The 19,307-nt window shown below is 39.5% G+C and overlaps 1 protein-coding gene across 2 annotated transcripts; it reads left to right on the top strand.

The window, feature by feature from the left end:
- Window positions 1–2,302: 2,302 nt before the first annotated feature.
- ywhae1 (tyrosine 3-monooxygenase/tryptophan 5-monooxygenase activation protein, epsilon polypeptide 1) lies at window positions 2,303–13,002 on the top strand. 2 transcript variants are annotated; one of them, XM_023261376.3, is made up of 7 exons: window positions 2,303–2,534; window positions 4,043–4,260; window positions 4,883–4,989; window positions 5,312–5,518; window positions 6,742–6,878; window positions 9,193–9,240; window positions 11,796–13,002. In XM_023261376.3, the coding sequence occupies exons 1-6, from the start codon at window positions 2,471–2,473 to the stop codon at window positions 9,198–9,200; spliced, it is 741 nt and encodes a 246-aa protein (XP_023117144.1). In that variant the 5' UTR covers window positions 2,303–2,470; the 3' UTR covers window positions 9,201–9,240; window positions 11,796–13,002. The 2 variants fall into 2 exon arrangements, with proteins under 2 accessions (XP_023117144.1, XP_023117143.1); XM_023261375.3 differs by lacking the exon at window positions 9,193–9,240.
- The last annotated feature ends 6,305 nt before the right edge of the window (window positions 13,003–19,307 follow it).

The following is a 19,307-nucleotide window of genomic DNA, read 5'->3' as shown; positions in this document are numbered from 1 at the left end:
TTTGACTATTGCTGAATATACTTTGAGCGGCGGATGGCCTATTGTCCCTTTTGTGTGTTATTCTAACATAACAGCACTTTCTACTCCTTCATATTAACATTAAAATATTGTCTATTAGAATGTCAGTTCACCTGAACCACAAAAGTATTTTCTCGCTAACCGTGCAGATATGTAAAGAATTGAGATGTCACCACTGAAACACACACTACCATTCAAAAGTTTGGGGTCACCCAGACAATTTCATGTTTTCCATGAAAACTCACACTTTTATTCATGTACTAACATAATTGCACAAGGGTTTTCTAATCATCAATTAGCCTTTCAACACCATTAGCTAACACAATGTAGCATTAGAACACAGGAGTGATGCTTGCTGGAAATGTTCCTCCGTACTCCTATATAGATATTCCATTAAAAATCAGCTGTTTCCAGGTAGAATAGTCATTTACCATATTAACAATGTCTACACTGGATTTATCATTCATTTAATGTTAACTTCATGTAAAAAAAACTGCATTTCTTTCAAAAATAAGGACATTTCTAAGTGATCCTAAACCTCTGAACGGTAGTGTACTTAGAGTGCCACAGTCACATGATGTTAAGTTGATCTACAGCTACTGATCCCACAAATTTATCCAGCGCTTATGTTCTCCTGTTTGTTGTCTACTTCTCTCTGTTTTCCTTTTCTCTCTCCCCTCTACCCTCAACCCAACAGTCTAGGCAGATGGCCGCCCTCTCTACCCTGGTTCTGCTGAAGGTATGCTGCTGAAGGTCTTAAACTCAATTTTTCAGTCAGTCAGGTAATTTGTTAGGCTCTATAATATTGTAGGTTCTTCCCCTTAACACTTAAGTGGGGTTCATCTGTATTATACTGTATATAATATTTTGAAATGAGTCAAGTAATTTGTTGAAATGTATAATATTGTAAGATCTTCACTTAAATGTTTTAATTAGTCAAATAATTTTTTAGGCTATGTAATGTTGTAGGGTCCTAACCTTAATTTTAAAATAACACATGTAATTTGTTGGACTATATAAAAAAAAATACAGGTTGTTAACATTTAGGTTAGGTAAGTTTGGATTATACAGGGCTTTGTGGAAAGAAGAAAGAGTTGAACTGGTTCTTCTCAGTGGACGTGAAGGATGGACATATGGAAAGACAGCAGATGAATTTAATGCACATCATCCAAGGAGGATTCCACTTGGCTTTTCCACGGTGGTGAAGGTGGTTAAAAAGTTTAAAGAAATGGGCAGCATCATGGACAAACCCCGTTCTGGATGACCAAATGTATCAGCCCAAACTAAAGAATTGGTCATGACTAAAATTCATGCTAGCCCCATAAAATCACATCCCTAACCCTAACCCTGTCTTTCCATATGTCCATCCTTCACGTCCACTGAGAAGTAACAGTTCAGCTCTTTCTTCTTTCGACAAAGCCATATTTAATCCATGGAGGGGGAAAAAGATGATAGTTAATGAGATTTCCTATGAGTCCAGACTATAGGGACACCCTGGATATATTACTGCAGAGTCAAAGTTAACCTTAACTTTAAAATTAGTCTGGTAATTTATTAGACTGCATAGTTTTGTCGGGTCTTAACATTTAAGTTAGTCAGGTTAATTTGTAATATATATAAGGGTCTTAACCTTAAATAAGTCAGTTAGATAAATTCTTAACAATTAGGTTAGTCAGTGTAATTTGTATTATATATAATGCTGTAGGGTCTTAACTGCAACATTTTATTTAGTCAGCTAAATTTGCGTTAAATGTAGTACTGTAGTCTTAACCATAATATTCAAATTAGTCATGTGGATTTGCAATATAGTATTGTAGAGTTTTAACCATATTTAATATACTCGGACACATTTCCATAATAAACCATACTGTGGAGTCTTAACCTTAGTATTTAAACTTGATAGGTAAATCTTATTTCTCTTCTGTAAAGCACTTCGGCACAATTTTTAATATGCTCTGTGTAAATGACACCTGTACTTGGGCCACCTTGAGTAATTGTTTTTGTTTGTTTGTTGTTATTGTTTGCTTTATTGTTCATTTATTTTAAAAACGGGACAGAATTGCTGTTGCTATGAGTTCAGTAGACTAGTAGTTCAAAAATAGCTGCGGGTTTAACACACTGATTACAGATGTAACGAACGAACTCATTCAGTGTTACTCTTTAATAGGAGGCTACAGCAGCTCTGCCTGCAGCGCTACAGAAAAAAAACAGAAAGAAACGGGGACCAATCAGAGGTTCTGGTTCGTGTGCGTATGTGCAGGACCCGGATGAGGCCGGTCGCCATCTTTGCTCCATCCCAGCAGCGCAGCGCAGCCGGCGGGGCGGAACACCACTCATCGACCCAGTCGGTTTCTAGGAACCGCCGACACACCGGGCACACCGCCGTGTTTATCACTAAAGACTTGCCACTTTGATCAGCTAGTCTGCTACTCTACCCGCATCTCGATACACAATGGGAGAGCGAGAGTGCCACGTTTATGAGGCGAAACTTGCCGAGCAGGCGGAGCGATATGACGGTAAGGCACACTTTCAAGGCCGGCTCGGAGCGTCGGCCGCTGGGACTTTTTTCTGTGAGCTTGCGAACAGCAGCGCTACACTGGAGAGCTTTGCTGTGGTTAGCTACAGAGCTGACTTAGGTACCACTTCTGTTTGTGAGCAAGCTGTTTGTTGACACGACATGTGGGCTCTTGTTGGAGAAAAGTACAGCGACATTAGTAGAATGGCCAAGCCAGAAAGCCTTTTTGTTTTCGGATAAGTACACACGGTAGTGACAGACACTGGCTAACATTAGCGAAAGGGGCTATAACAAAATGGCGGATTACTGGAGCGTGAGCTGTCAGGGGTTGCCTCCCCTGCACCATGCTAACTCTGTAGCTTCACACTTGAGCTCGGTTAGCCACTATAGCTGCTCCCAGGGTCATATATTTGTAATTATATTAAGCTACCAAGCTTTGCGTTACTCCATTAAAAAGGCTAGTCGGCTTCAACATTAGATAGGCATAGTAAGATTAGCTACTTGAAGCCTGCCGTGTGTTAGCAGGGAGTGGGAGGGCAGCTGTTCGCTTTGTGGGGTGTTCCCCTTCTGCAAGCAGGCTGCATAGATCGATTAGCGAAAATGACTCCCTCTTCCTCTATCTGGTTCACTCCTGTCAGCCTGTCGTGCCATTACAGGCCTTGTAGAGGCTGTTTTTAGACGACAGCCTTTGCCACCGGTCATACGTTGCCCAGTAACGTTAAGTGAATGTACCATGACTCATTCACGGGATTTGGACCGAGTGTATTTACAGAGTGATTTATGGTTTACTGGCTGAATGGTAATCTGGCTGGAATGTAGTCTATTTCATATTGTTATTCTGCAGTAGGTTATCAAATTGTAATATGCTGTTAAAGAATTAATTTGCAGAGTGGGGAGAAAGTCAGATATTTTTAGATTGCTTCAGCCACTGGCCCAGGCTGTCCTCTTTAGCCCACAAAGTTAGTCATCATTATCAAAAGGTGATATCCCACCAGCTGTAAATGATGGCATACAGCTTTAACAGGAAAGTGCGTTACATGTCGTTGATTTTCATGTGAATGTGTTTGCTGGATTGGTGCCAATAGGTAGGCTGAGGTTTAGTAAAGAAGCAGCCTCAGCTTATACCCTGAACACCCTCTGTCATGTCACACCTAAACCTGTCTTGCACATTTTTTAAGGCATAAATTATTATTCCTGAGCACAACTTCACAGCCGGCTGAATGCTTCATTCGTTATGCACTTTTTTCCCGAACCGAAGACCCATGGATTTGTGAAATACATCTACATTGCCAGTTAAATGACAGTATTTTTCAGTAAGTATTCAGAGATAGCATAGATAAGATGTTAGATATTTTATTGTTTTTGAACATTAATTGTGATTTAGTCAGCCACTATAGTAAGAAGCTCCACTGTCCAGTGTACCCTGTGGATGCACAGTTAATTCAAAACAAGTTCTTCATGTTACAAATCACAAGCCTCAAAGGAGTGTTACACATGCTTCCTCAACAGAGATGGTGGAGGCAATGAAGAAGGTGGCAAGTATGGATGTGGAGCTCACAGTTGAGGAGAGGAACCTACTGTCAGTGGCCTACAAGAATGTGATCGGAGCTCGGAGAGCCTCCTGGAGGATAATCAGCAGTATCGAACAGAGGGAAGAAAACAAGGGCAGGGACGAATGCAAGGGCGGAGAAGAAAGACTGAAGATGATCCGGGAATACAGACAAATGGTAAAGCACTCTATAAAGGCTCAGTATGCCACTTCATATAAACAAGTTTAGAATTTGTATTTAGACTGTGTCTGCCAGGAGCATTTATATGATTTCACTGTGTCTCCTCTTCCCCGATATGTTTGTCATTTCAAAGCATTTCAGATTTGCTGTGTTAATGTGTGATCACAAACTCATGTTAATGATATACGCTATGAGCAGCTACTGGACAGACTGCATCTGAGTCATAGTTGGCATGTCCTCCACTCTTGCTTGCTTTTATGAAGGGAAATAAGAGCTGCTATTATTCTGGGAGAGGCTAGAGTGTGTTAGAAAGATGGGAGATGCAGCTGGACTGCAGTCAATAACCTAATGGGATTCAACAATGGGTACACCTTGATTTCGTTAGATGCTCTCTACCTCCCTGTGGGGACGCATTTCTTTTATCACTTTGGAAATTTTACATCTGCTAGCTGATCATGAGAATGTTGTTAGCATGGAAGTTAATCATGCGGTTAATGTTCCAAAATACATGGACTCTCACTGACACTGTAGCAGGAAGTATGATTTGTACTTAAGCGAGGGCTTCAGTGGTTAATGATCAAATTGTTGTTTCTGATGGAATAATTGTCTTTGTTTTCAGATTGAAAAGGAGCTGATGGACATCTGTAGTGACATCCTGGATAAGCTGGAAAGGCATCTACTCCCCTCCGCTGTCTCTGGAGAGTCTAAAGTCTTCTACAACAAAATGTATGAGCTTTGTGATCTGAATAAAGAGGCTAGTGACTAAACATGCTGGCACTGACACAGCATGTCTAATACACTTTTGTTTTTGAGATAGCTAATTATTTAAGAAGTACATTCAAGGCAGCAAATGTCATGGAATTGTTTAGTCTCAGACAAAATTATATTAATATCAGGGAATTCAGAAATTGTACACTAACTGTATAAAACAGCATATGTTCCAAGTGACTCCACAAAGACCATTACAGCACTGCAACTTACTTGTTATTTTGGTAAACGATAGAGAAAGTCAATTTGGTCTACCCCTGTTTTTTACTCCCAATTCCAGGAAGGGTGACTACCACAGGTATCTGGCAGAGTTTGCCACTGGCAACAACAGAAAGGAAGCAGCAGAGAACAGTCTGGTGGCCTACAAAAGTGCCACCGATATAGCCTCAACGGACCTGCCACCCACGCACCCCATCCGTCTTGGCCTTGCCCTCAACTTCTCCGTCTTCTACTACGAGATACTCAACTCACCTGACCGCGCTTGCAGGTTAATGTTTCTTCAGTACAGTGTCACTATCAGTATATGTCTTTTGCCTCATTAAGTAATAATAATAATGGATTAGATTTATATAGCGCTTTTCAAGGCACTCAAAGCGCTTCACATTGAATCCATTATTCATTCACTCACACATTCTCACTCGGTGGTGGTAAACTACATCTGTAGCCACAGCTGCCCTGGGGCAGACTGACGGAAGCGTGGCTGCCAATGTGCGACCACCACCAACATTCACACGCATTCATACTCCAGTGTGAGTAGCAGCACTGGAGGCAAAAAAGGACACAACAGCACATGACTAGGACAGAGCGGGAATCGAACCGCCGACCCTTCGATCATTGGACGACCCGCTCTACCACCTGAGCCACAGCCGCCCCTAGTGTGAAGAATGGCAGTGTTTTTATTGCATAATACTTGAACTACCACCTCAGAGTTGAGTCAGCAGTCTGAAGAACCCCTGACTAAAATCTCTTTCTCAGTTGACCCCCATCCCCATCAGTACCTTGTTCTGCCTTGGATTTAGAATTAGACTCAGACTTGGCAACATCAGGGCATTAACATTGTCTTTTCAAAGCCATTTTTGTGTGACTTTGGCTTCATGTCACATATACGTAAAGGAATATTTAACAGGAACTCTTGGTAGATGAACATGACCTGAGTTTCATAAGCAGAATCTCGAACACATATAGATGTTGTAGAATATAGCTGAACATGTCCACCTTTAAACTGCAGTGTGCCAGTGACAGTCTAAGATTCAGACAGCTAGGGTCTCAGGCGCAGCAAACCTAAGAATTCGATGCTGTCTACTTACAGAGTGGGGGCTTTTATTCAGGTCATTATTGTTCTTCAGAATTGGTTTCTAGTCTAAGCTTGTACAGCTGAGTTACGCCAATATTCCAACTTGACACTGTGCAGCGTAGAGTAGTTTTACAGTGTTGGAGCAAATTACAGGTGAGGTAGCAGCTGGAGTGGTGGGTGGGATTTATAGATTTCTAAAGGAAACAATGGTTTAGAATTATATTAAAGCCGTTTTAAAGAAGGAAGATGATTTTTTTTTTCATTGCAAAAACTTATAAATGTCTAACTTTGATACAGAGAGATTACTTTTTAGGGGTTTAATCAGTGACCAGAGATAAACTTTAAATATATTTCCTGACTGTTCAAACATACATGTTGAAGTATGAGGTGATTTCAACAAAAGTGTGTTTGCTCAGGTTGGCAAAGGCTGCGTTTGATGACGCCATCGCAGAACTGGACACACTGAGTGAAGATTGCTACAAGGACTCCACACTTATCATGCAGTTGTTACGTGACAACCTGACACTATGGACTTCAGATATGCAGGGAGAGGGTAAGAGTCTCATACCATGGATCTTTTTCTAACACTAGCATAATGTTTTATATGACACTGTATTTAAATTTTTCTTTTTCTGCTGTGGATCTACCTATCTGTTACTGCAGAACCTCTCTTTTCAGGACTAGCTGCTGATGAACTAACTCACTCATCTCCTGTTACACTCCTACAAAACATTTTACACTGGATTTACACCATGTTTTAATGCAGTGAGCAACTTCATTAATGTTCTGTTGTTGTCACACTCACTGCTTGTATGTAATGTTCCGCTTCCATTTTTAATGAGCTTCATGTTTGTCGTCATGTTTTATGTGATATTCAAGTAAAAGCAGCAGCAACAGTCTAAATAGAAAATGTAAAATATCATGTTAATCGAAACGGTCTGTTACGACTGTGTCCAGAGGCTGTTGTTTGTTAAAAAATCTCTTTGCTCAGCTTTGTGTATTGAACCAAATAGTGCAATAAGTGCAACTGGTAAACAGGCAAAAGGATTAGTTGTAATCGGATGTTTTTATCTTGTCTCTACGTCAGGCTACGTAGTTTCAGTTTTACCTTGTTATCTTAATTCTGCATATATCCCTTAGAGAAATGCTATAGTACCCCTGCTGAAAGTCTGTTCTTACAACATTCAACCACTTAAAAAGCTAGAAAGCCACAGAGGATCAGAGGTTAATGTCTTCTGATCGTAAGGTCCTTTTCCACAAACTTCCAGGAGCTTTGTCAGAGGCAAAAGTTCCTGGATATTACAGCACATTATGTTTTGTGTTTCACAGCAGGGTCAAAAATTGCACAGAGTTTCTGCAGAAACCTTAATATACTTGACCAGTCAGTGGCATTCCCTGTTAAAAGCTCCACCCCAAAACTTCCTGAACCTTCATGAACACTGGCCAGGGACTTTTTGGGGGGTGAAATTATCTGCCTGGAATTTAGACCTTGTTTCCTCCTGTGGAAATGCAGTTAGAAGAATTGATTTCCTCAAAAGGTTCCTGTTCTCCAAGGAAAGTTCCTTTAGTTGAAACACACTTCTTGATGTAAATTTGAAACTGTTTATGAAAAAATATATTTGCTGAAAGTGAGAGACAGTAAAGCTCAGACATAATTTTCAAATGATCTACTGACAGCAGTTGAAGCAGCGAGGGCTTCAATCGTGGTGCTCACAGTGTGCACGTCCAGGTGCAGAGTTAGTTGTTATGAGGGTAAACTGGAGTCATCCTACCTAACAAACGTCACCTGCTTTCCTAACCTTTGGTATTTTAATGTAGGGCTGAGTTATTTGATGAAAATTTCAAATTGGGACTTTTTTAACTCTGATGTTGTGGTTAATGTGTGGATACATTTCTAGAAATAAAATTACACACCAGATAAACTTAGGGTAACAGATGGAGAAGTACAAATGCGTGGTTCAATTTTTAACCACCATGAGAAAAATTTGGAAGTAATTTTTCCTGTCGACCTTTTTGCGCACATTTACTATGAATTAACAGTTGGACAGTTACAGTAATGCGTACAAACTGCTGGTAAATCTAATCTAACATGTGGATCTCTGCCAGCCCTTAATGCTACTTATGAAAGCTCTTCACTTCAGCTGTTTGACCAGATGTTAGCTTTGCAGACTGACAATACAAACTGCTTCACCCTGACAGATCTTGGAAGTGGTCAATTAGAGCTTTTCAGGTTATAAACTTAGAGCAATGTGATGGGCTTAAATATTTAATTGGAAGACTCCAACAACTCTGTTTAAATCTGTCTGTCTGCAGAGCCACTTCCTGACTGCTAAGGTGTGAGTAGCTACCTGAAACTGACATGCGGTTAACACGTAACGCTAGCAAGTTTATGCAGGAAAAGACATGTCACTGTTTAGTTCTCTCACCATCAGTGGAGAGACACAGTCCACCCTGTTTAAAACCTGAACATTTACATGTCTCTTCCTCTATTTCTTCCACTGAAAAAGCATAAAGCGTTTAGTCATCGGCACACACATCAGAGTTTGCATCTGACAAGAGGCAACATATTACTGCTGTCTACCCAAGTCAGAAAGATTAGTAAGTTAGTTGTCTTCGTAGCTGCTGAATTGCTACAGCTCAAGGGTAAGACATTGTTAATTATCTAAGGTAAAGTAGAAGCTTGTGGCATAAAACATGCAACTTGGATATAAATGCATCAAATCATTCAGCCCTGTTTGATTCATTCTTTCTCTTCCTCCATTCATTGCAGCAGTTTGCATTAGCTGCGTTGCAGAACATCCTCACCTTTTTATTTGACGGTGACTCATCATCTCTCTTGTCTTTTTTTCTCATTCTCTCTGCTGTAGAGTCCTAAAGGAAACAAACCTGTTCATTTCCCATGTTAACTGTACTTTGTAAGTGTTGCTCACCCACGCCTTGCTGTGTGTGTGTGGCTGCCTTATTTTTACTCTCTGCACTAACTCAGGGATTAATGATTCAGTCCACTCACCTGTTGCTTTGTCGCTCACTCATTCCGCTCAATCCTTTATTCACTTGTGGTAACTTAGATCTTATGGCTCCATCTTAGATCTTCCCCCACAGTCAGATGCAAGCTGCTCTTTTTGAGATGGTTCTGCTCAGCCTCACTTATGTTTGTACAGAGTGTGTGTCCACATAGTTGCCTGATAAACCTGTACATACACCAAGAAGCAGAGGTTTAGATCATTGTATTGGCATGCTGGACTGCTTGCACACACTGAACAGTTCAGTCGACCATTTTAATAAGTGCCGCCCTCCAGTTACGACGTGTACAAAAGTGTGGTTCATGAAATTTAGATGGTGAAGTATTTGGTCCTCTCCAGTAAGAAGACTTAGTTGAGCTTGTCACTGTACATGTGAATGCATGTCTTTTTTTTGTAAAAGCTTAACTGACTGAATTTTCAAACTCTGTTCACTCTGATTTGTTTCTCCCCTCACACTGTATCAGCTCTGTTTTCACTCAATTACACATTTTACCAAACACTGGTGAAAGTTATTTTTGGCATGCAGGTTTTTTTGGACAGATATTGCCACTTGATGCAGTTTTTGCTAAGTTCCACTTGGGGAAGTTTTTTTTTCTGAAGGAGCGGGTTAATTTAAACAGATCTGACCTGAGATAATGTTTCCATGCCACACCCATTTAAAAGTTGTTTTTCCTGCTGCAAGATGACACTGCTCATCAGCAGGGGTTTATTCAGACAGAGAACTGTGCTTAAGTACGGTTTTGAACTAGTTGTACTTGAGTATTTTTAGTTTCTGCTACATTATATTTTGGCCTCACTGTGTTCCAAAAGTAAAAATTGTTCTCTTTAATCCACTACATTTATTTGTCAGTTGGTAGCAGAGTTCTTAAAGTCTCACGTTCTTAGAAAGGAGAGGAAATGCAAGTGCTGCAACAGTTCTCAAACTAGTATTCAGTGAAAATCAGCTTGTTCTGTAAAAGCATTTTTGGTTTTACTAGTGCTCCTAAACCTGCCTTATTCATTTTAATCTGAAGCTACATGCACAAAGTTCTTGCAGATTCTTACAACAAGGTGGCTGAAATGACAAAACAGACGGAACAGACAGAAGGTTTTGAAGACCAAAATATCTTTGAGATTTTGCAGGTTAAACTGCCCAGCAGCTATAACACAATAAAATCAGCCTCACTAGAACTTGTCACAGCAACTGAATATATGTCTCTTAAATTTCAGGGTACTTGCACATAAATGCATTTGTAATAGTAACCCCGTAATCGAAGTACTTTGCATATATTTATATTGCAACACTACAAACACACCTTTTGCCTGCATGAGTGCTGTCACTTCTACTGTAGTACTGCTTTTACTTAAAGAATCAGATATTTCATTTGCTAGTATTCACCAGTAACCATAAACAAGACTGTCTTGCAGCAAAGACGGAGGGAAACGAGGGATAAACGCAGAAATGAAAGCTCATTACACCTGCAGCAGACTGTTGTTTTATCAGTTCATATATAGTGTTTAGTTTTTAGGTCTGAGACTACAAATACATGAAGCAGTCTTAATTTTACCACACTTTTATTCTTTGTAAACACCTTCATCTACATTAAAACAAAAAAATGCTCCTTTGATTGGTCATACATAAAGAGCACATGAGCAAAGTAGCAAGAGAAAACCACAGAAGAGGAGTTTCCCCAGCACAACCTGATGTCAAATTATTTTGGGGAAATTCCAGTGAGTTCAAAATTAGTCGTCTTCCTCTTTAAGGTTTAATTTAATAAAACAATGAAGCGCTTCACTACTGCCACCATCTGTTTTGCCAGTGATTACGTTTAACCCTCTGAACTCCGGTCAGCTTCTGTGTGTTTTTAAAAAAACTTTAATCACAACTTGGCTAATTTTTCACTGCAATATATTCCAGCACGACTGTGGAAACGGCACAACCTGGCTATAAGTGGAAGGAACCCAAAAATCAGTGAAGAGAATAAACAAAAAGCACTCTTTTTACTTATTTTACAAAAAATAAAAAACCTGCAATCAACATGTCCAGCATTTTCCCAAGTGTCCACAGGTGCTACCAATGCTAATAAATGGTGGCTCCACACGCTGTAGATGTATGACTATTTCTATTTTTAGCAAGATATTTCTCCATGCTGAATGTTGTGCAGCAACCTTCCAACTATGTACTCCTCTGTACACCCAATTTTATCCATACTTTATTTACTTTATAATCAACTGTGTTTTATTTCTCTACAATGCCAAGCCCACTGCTTCAGACAAAACACAGAAAACGGCCAATATGTTAACGCTGCTTAAAGTGGACGTGGCCTCAGGTCCCCAGTGTTTCAGTTGCTGTGTCACAGTTGGTTGGTTTGTACGTTAGACCTGCCTGCCACTCGGTCACTGTTAGGGTTGGAACCTTGTGAAATTTCTATTCCACAAACACTCACAGTCAGTTTTCTCTCCGCCAGGCGAAGAACAGAACAAAGAGGCACTGCAAGACGTTGAGGATGAGGCCCAGTGAGACTACGCCACCAACAGCCAACAACTTGAGACCCTCCCCTCTTCTCACCTCCTCACACTCCTCATCCGCCCCTCCTTCACCCTCCTCATCCTCCCCCTCCATCTTTCCTCCCTGCGAGTCACCTTCCTCCTCCTCCTCTTTCCCTCCTTTTCCTTTTCTTCCCCCCCTGCAGCTCCAGGACCCAGCAGGGCCATGGAGTTAACAAGTTTATTTTTCTTCTTCTTTTTTATTTTTATATTAGCCCTTGCATCATTCAAGTAAATACCACTTAATTGAGACAGGAAATACAACGTTAGAAAGACAAAGATAAAGAAAGAGGTCCCTGGATTGTTTTGTGTTTTTTGTCCTGGTACAAGCGGTTCTGAAAATGTTATCTTTGTTTTCGTTATTGTATTTTTGTTTGGTTTTGCTTTTTTTTCCTCTATTTTTATCAGTTGCTGGATGTATTGAGAATTTTTCTTAATGTAATTACAGAAATTAACTTTTATTACTGATAATGTTGACTTAGTTATGGGAGCTGTTTTATCTCTGTTTTTAGTGAAATGTCATGCAGATCATTTTACCTTTTTATGGGCAGTTTGGAAAACTACAAGTGCCCTTTTTGTTAACTTAGTTTTTCAAAGGAAGTTGGCAAAATTCGCGATATCCACGTGGGGCAAAGAAGTGCTTAACTTTTACACCATAGTGATTCTGTTGTCATGTTTTTGTAGTTGTCCTTGGACTGTACTTTGTGCTGAAATACTGTAACTGTGCACACATGCTGAATCTCTGAAGGTTGATTTATCTGTAGCTTGTGCTTTTAATGGGGGGAGAAAAAAAAACTTGGGAGATTTCTCACTCGTCTTCAATTTGACCCCACTCCTACGACAGAGAGCCCTAAAATCAAAATGGTCAGTGGTTGCATGAGTTAACAATAATAATTAATATTCTTTTCTGCTGCTTCACCCCTGCTTTTTACTAAAACTCTTCTAGGTTCAGAGGGTTTCTTTCTTTTGCGGTTTCCTTCGTTGCTCTTCTTGTTTTGCTTCATTATGTGTAACTTGGAGCTGATTTGTACTACTGGATATCTGACTGGAGCCACAGACAGGGAATCTGTATTGTTCTTACTGAAACACAGCATGGAATTAACATTAAACAATCTAAATTAAACATTACTATTTGACTTGTGTTGATTTTTTTATTTGTTTTTTTTGCCTTTAGAAGACAAAAATGCAACAGAGTAACAAAATAATTAATGGAATCAAAATGTTCTACATGTTGTAACTATTGCAATCTTCATCATGAGTTGGACACAGCTTTATTTACAGCTGCAAATTTCAGAGTGGATATTGGTATTTAAAAACCTTGTGTTGCCACGCAGAGCAGATGTTTCTCCTGGAGTCTGAGTTGGCAACTGCATAATCATAAATTCATATGTTCTATTTATAGTGTTGGAGAGACAAATGCAATCTTAATGTGTGGTTCTGCAGTGGATCTGCTGCTGTGTGACGATCAGAACTCTGGTGACCTCAACGGATCAGCAACCGGCTCAGAGCAGCCACTTACAGTAGACCAGGGGTTCAAACTGATCTGGGTTCAGGGGCCACATTCAGCACAATCTGATCTCAAGTGACCAGTAAAATCAGAACATAATAACCTATAAAGAACCACAACGCCTAATTTTTCCTTTGTTTTAGTGCAAAAAAGCACATTCTGAAAATATTTCCATTTAAGGAATTATGTTTTCACAAAACATCGTTAAAAGTAAATTCAATTTCAACAACATTATGGCTCCGTTTATCATTTCCACATTACAACTTACAGATCAGAGTGCCTACAAAGTCACAAAACATTTAGTCACAGGCATCTGGAACTGAGTGATACAGTATTTTACTTTTAAAATGACAAAAAAGACAAGATATAAAAATGAGACACAAAACTATAGACGCGAGAAACAAAATGACAAAAAATGAGACAACACGCAACAACAAAAAGACAAAAAATTAGACAAAAAAACTGCAGAGCAACAAAAAAATGGACAAATGAGACAAAAAATCACACATGACACAAACAGGACAAAAAATGACAAAAGCATGAAGCAAAAACGATGCAAAAAACAATGAATAAATCAAAACACAAAATGACAAAACAAGACAAAAAACACCAGTGAGACAAAAAGGAAACAAAAAGACAAAAACATGAAACAAACAACAAAAGTCAGACAAGAAAAGACAAACAACAAAAGCAAGACAAAATGTGACAAAAATGAGAGGCAAAATAAAAACGAGACACAAAATGGCAAAAAATGAGACAAATGACACGAAACAAAAAAAAAAGTTGCAAAGCGACAAAAAAATGGACAAACGTAAAAGCGAGAAGCAAAATGACAAAAAAGTAGACAACACAAGCGAGACAAAAAAACAAAACAATACACAAAACGATAAAGCGAAACACAAAATGACAAAAACGAGAAACAACAAAAATCAGACAACAAAAGGCAAAAAACCCCAACAAAAACAAGAAAATTTATTACAAAAATGAGCCAAAATGACAAATGAACAATATAGTATTTTATCATCAAAACAACTTGTCAAGGGCTAGGAATTATTTAAAATTTATAGCTTTACAAATGTACAATTTGCAGTTAATGTCTTCTCTGTAATTTTTACACTTTACAAAGTCGTTCTAGGGGCCGGATTGAATGCTCTGGAGGGCCGGTTTTGGGCCGCGGGCCGCATGTTTGACACCCGTGCATCAGACAGTGCTAACATGTCGAGAGCCACACTTGAGACTGAAAACAAAGATGGTTCCACATTTTATCTGACACGAGTGACTGAAATGTGTTGGAGTGTGAGTTGTGGGCTCATGTGAAGTCCTCTTCTGTTACTCGGTATCTTGTTTTACACTCACACATGTTCAACCTGAGAGAGCCCTGAGGCTTTAACCTTTTGCCTTCCTATTTCAGTTTCTTGTAACCTCTGTAGCAGTTGCAGCCTTTTCTACTGTTACATCATCCGTGGTAACAGCCTGAACTCCATGTCTGGCCTAAATTTAGACTCCCAGGTGAAAGTGGAGGAGCCTGTCGGACAGATAGCAGGCAGCAAGCGCTAGCAGCCAGCCCAAGTGACGTCCTACCTGCAGCGGGAGGCGCTCCACCTGCCAGGTCGCCGTTTGAGTCTCCTGCTGACGAGAGAAGCTGATCAAGACGTCTGATCGGGACAAGTGGGTGACCTCCTGACCTTTGATGTAGCTTGCTGTCAAGCCAGATTCTCCTCCTGACCAACCGGAAGGGTAAAGATGCAGTAGCTTGAAAACAAATGACTGGATTTTGTTTACATTTGCAGTGAATATTTATGCTCCCCAGAGGACTGATTTCACTGCATTTTTGCTCTAAAAGCACCAGTCTTTCATCAAGACAAACCAGCAGGCAAAACTTTTTCAAGAATTTTGAAAGCCTACTAAAATCTTCACCATGCACCTCAGAGGATTAGCATTTTCCATTTCTCCATTTTTTTTTTATAACTTCAAGCAATATTTTTATTGTGCTAAAGTAATAATCTTCTGTTGTACATACACTAGCATTTAAAAGTTTGGGGTCACCCAGACAATTTCATGTTTGCCATGAAAACTCCCACTTTTATTCATGTGCTAACATAACTGCACAAGGGTTTTCTAATCATCAATTAGCCTTTCAACACCATTAGCTAACACAATGTAGCATTAGAACACAGGAGTGATGGTTGCTGGAAATGTTCCTCTGTACCTCTATGGAGATATTCCATTAAAAATCAGCTGTTTCCAGCTAGAATAGTCATTTACAACATTAACAATGTCTAGACTGGATTTATCATTCATTTAACGTTATCTTCATTGAAAAAAAGCTTTTCTTTCGAAAATCAGGACATTTCTAAGTGACCCCAAACTTTTGAGAGTTTGTTTTTTTAAATTGGATTACACATTTTTAATTATGTGTGTTTGTGCCCCCAAACCGATAAACCCTCATGTTTCTGGAAACCGTCTGACCTTTCAGATACTAACAAGGCTCTAGGACTGGTCGTGTCAGTGGAGATGGGCCCATCACTTGATCAAAACTAGTATCTCAGCAAACCGTAAGACTGACAGTCTTGATACAAATATGTTTTTTTCATGTTTCACAGAGGATAGATCCTGCTGTCCTTGGTGTGTCACCATAAGGTTGATGTTTTAAGGTGTGAGTATGTCTATGCCATGGATTTCAGTGAAGCTTGGTGCAGACACTCAAGAGTCCCAGAGGATAATCATTATCACGAGCATCACTGAACCTTCATGGGTCTTGCGACCTTCAGTGATCCCTTGACTTTTAATTACAAGTGTGGATTTCAGGGAGGCTGCAGCAGATTGTGTGCCTCAGTATTAAGAACGAGTGCATCAATCCACTCCTGTAAGAACATGACAGAAGCTAAAGACCGTTTTGGAATGAATTTAGTGTTTTCTTTCCATGAATAAAGACATTTTAGTTCTAGATTGATTCAAAGAATGCACAAATCAATGCATAAAACTAGAATGTACCAAATTAATAAAAATATCCTGGGGAAGAATGCCCAGAACCATGTCTGATCTATAACCCTAAAAGTTTAAAAGAAATTAATGCCCACGATCATCGGGTTTTAATTTTATTTTGTAGTTTACCTAAGACTTACAGAATGACTGTAGACAGGACTTTTGGGCTTATTCATTGTAATTTTCTCTCTCCATTTTCTCAGCATAGAGTGAAGGCGTGATCATAGTGACTTGCAGCCAATCAGAAAGCGGCAGTGAAGTGTCCCCTGTGATGTGAGATGAATTACAAGTCCCTCTTTTGCTTGTCAGACCTGTTGAAAGCTTCCATCCTTGACTGGAAAACAAATCAAGAGCTCTGTAGTGTATGTGAAGCGTCTCATATATAGTATGTAAGTCTGGGGAAACAGCTGATTGAAAAACTCAAGGTAGACTCACACGACTGGATGACTGTGCAGCAGCTGCTCTATCGCCCTCTGCAGGTCAAATCTGTCACTCGCAAGAGATTCTCACAAAACACTGCTGTTCCCCAATGAGGTGTTTATGTGATGAGAAGTGGAGGGTCAGGGGATCAGAAACTAATAGGGCGTCATATGACTGTATAACAGGCAGAATCTGCCATATTCAGAAGTGACAGTGGAGTCGTCCTTTGCTACATCAGGACATAAGTAGTAGCATTTTGAAATATAAACACTGATGCTTCATTGCCGAATTAAATGTGACACAGAGGGCCAATGCTGAGGTGACTGGGAGCATAATTTATAATTAACATTTGAGACTCTGTTGTGGTATTAGAAGTTTAAAACAAATACAGCTCAGACTTTTCCCCAGACAACCACAAACCAATTGCAACTCCTATAACTTTTAACTGAGCTAAAACAGTTCAGGTTTTAGGGTGAGACTGTATCTCAGGACCTAGTTGATGTATTCCCAGTGTTCTTAGTATAAAACTAAAATCTGTCTAAGAATCTAGTCTTGAGCAGAATGTGCTAATCATCTCAGAAATAGAGCAATTACAGTAATTACACTGTATAGTACTGTACACTTTGTTCTGCCTTTTGCAGTGAAGGTTGCTGCCATACAACAAACTCTTCAGCAACATTATATATTACTGTCATACATGTTCATCTCACTTTTATCTTTCTGTCATTTTCATGTAAGACCAGAAGCTCTTTCCGCTTTTCACACATTACTCAAACAAGAAGATGTTCTATAGACGTTCTATATCCCTGCGATGACTGAGGGGTTGGTTGATTTGGACCATTTTTTCATAGGCTATTCAATTCACATACTGGACTGAGATTACATGAAAATTAAATAGTAAATTAAGTAGCCATAAATGGTTCGCTAAAATAACAGACTAAAACAGTTGAAACCAAGAAATAAATGGCTGAAGTAGCTAAAAGTAAGAGACGTTTGACACTGATATCTAAAGGCAATGAATAAATTGTTTAAATAGATGAAATTAATGAATGAATGGCCAAAATAGCTTATAGAAATGGATAAATGGTTAGCTAAAACAAATGGCTATAATAGTTCAAACTAAACAACAAATTGTTGAAGTAGCTAAAAATAAGGAATAAATAGTTGAAATTGATTAATAAAAGTAATGAACAAATGGTGAAGATAGCCATAAAATGAAATGGTTAGCTAGAAGTAATAAATGGTTAGCTAAGAAGCAATGTTGAAATGGTTAGCTAAAGCTTACAGGTAGTTAGAAGTAAAGGACAAATTGCTGATACAGCTTAAAGTTATACAATAAATACTTGGTTAAAATAATAAGAAAATCAAATTTGAAAAAGCTAAAAGTAGTGAATAGAGGGTAGCAGTATTTGAAAACAACCATTAAGTAGTTATCTAATGGTAATGGATCAATGGTTGAAATTGCTAAAAGTACATATAGTTGGTTAAAATGTCCAGCCTTAGCCACTCCATGGTAGCAGTATGGATGTACAGTTGACCAAACTGAAGCGAAAGTTCAATTTTATAAAGTTATTCACAGTAGCAATGGTATCTACCATACAGTAATATGTAATGTTTAAAATTTGGAACATGATGCGTGACGTCGTCAGGTTGAGTTCCCCTGACTGGAGTTCATCAGACTAAACAGGTTGGGGACCAGTGTTACACACAGCTGGTAGAAATGATCTTCTGTGCTACACAAAACTAAATCTTTTGTGTGGCAATTTTTCTTCTGAGGATTTGTTTGGTCAGGTGATGCTGCACATGTTGTCTCAGTGATCTGTCACACTAACAGACCCTCACGAACCTCTCAGGGATGTGTATGGTTTCTCCTCCAGTGAGCTGCCTGTTGTAACATGAAACCTCAAGAGGGCAGCAGGTTCCAGCTGATCTGACAATACATCACCCATCCTAAAATAAAGTCCATATTTCCACCAGAGATGTTGCTGGATGTGCTGGAAGGGAACATAACAAATTGCAGCAGTTTAACTTTCCATTCGTTACTTCTGAAGCCACTGTTCTCCAGGAGATGTGTTTTGGTTGGAGAGTCAGTGGCTCCCTCCTCGACACCGGCAGCCTAATCGGCGTCCTCGAGCTTCCTCTGCCTTCCTGTGGAAACTGGAAACTGCCTCAGTGTTCTGTTGTCGGAGCAAGATTACTGCTCTCAGAGTGGGACCTGGGGAACAAACGTCAATGAAATATTATGAACTTCCTCTTCTGCTGCAGAGACAGCAGTTATAAATAGCTGAGGTTATTTTCAGGCAACACTTGTGAGATTTACTCAGCCCTGGTCTGATCTGGTCTGGGCTGAGCCTCCATGTGGCATCTGGTTACAGGACTGCACCACAAATACACAGCAGGATGAACCTGTGAACTCACTCTGTCCTGATCCATGCCCTTCAAATCGCCCTGCAGTGCCCAAGTGCCATTTTTCAATGCAGCAGACATATATTTATCTGTGTTTTACAGTGTATCTGTGCAT

This window comes from Amphiprion ocellaris, chromosome 7 (genome assembly GCF_022539595.1).
Source record: "Amphiprion ocellaris isolate individual 3 ecotype Okinawa chromosome 7, ASM2253959v1, whole genome shotgun sequence".
NCBI lineage: Eukaryota > Metazoa > Chordata > Actinopteri > Pomacentridae > Amphiprion > Amphiprion ocellaris.
The sequence above is the reverse complement of the archived record's forward strand: the minus strand, read 5'-3'. Positions and strand labels throughout refer to the sequence as shown.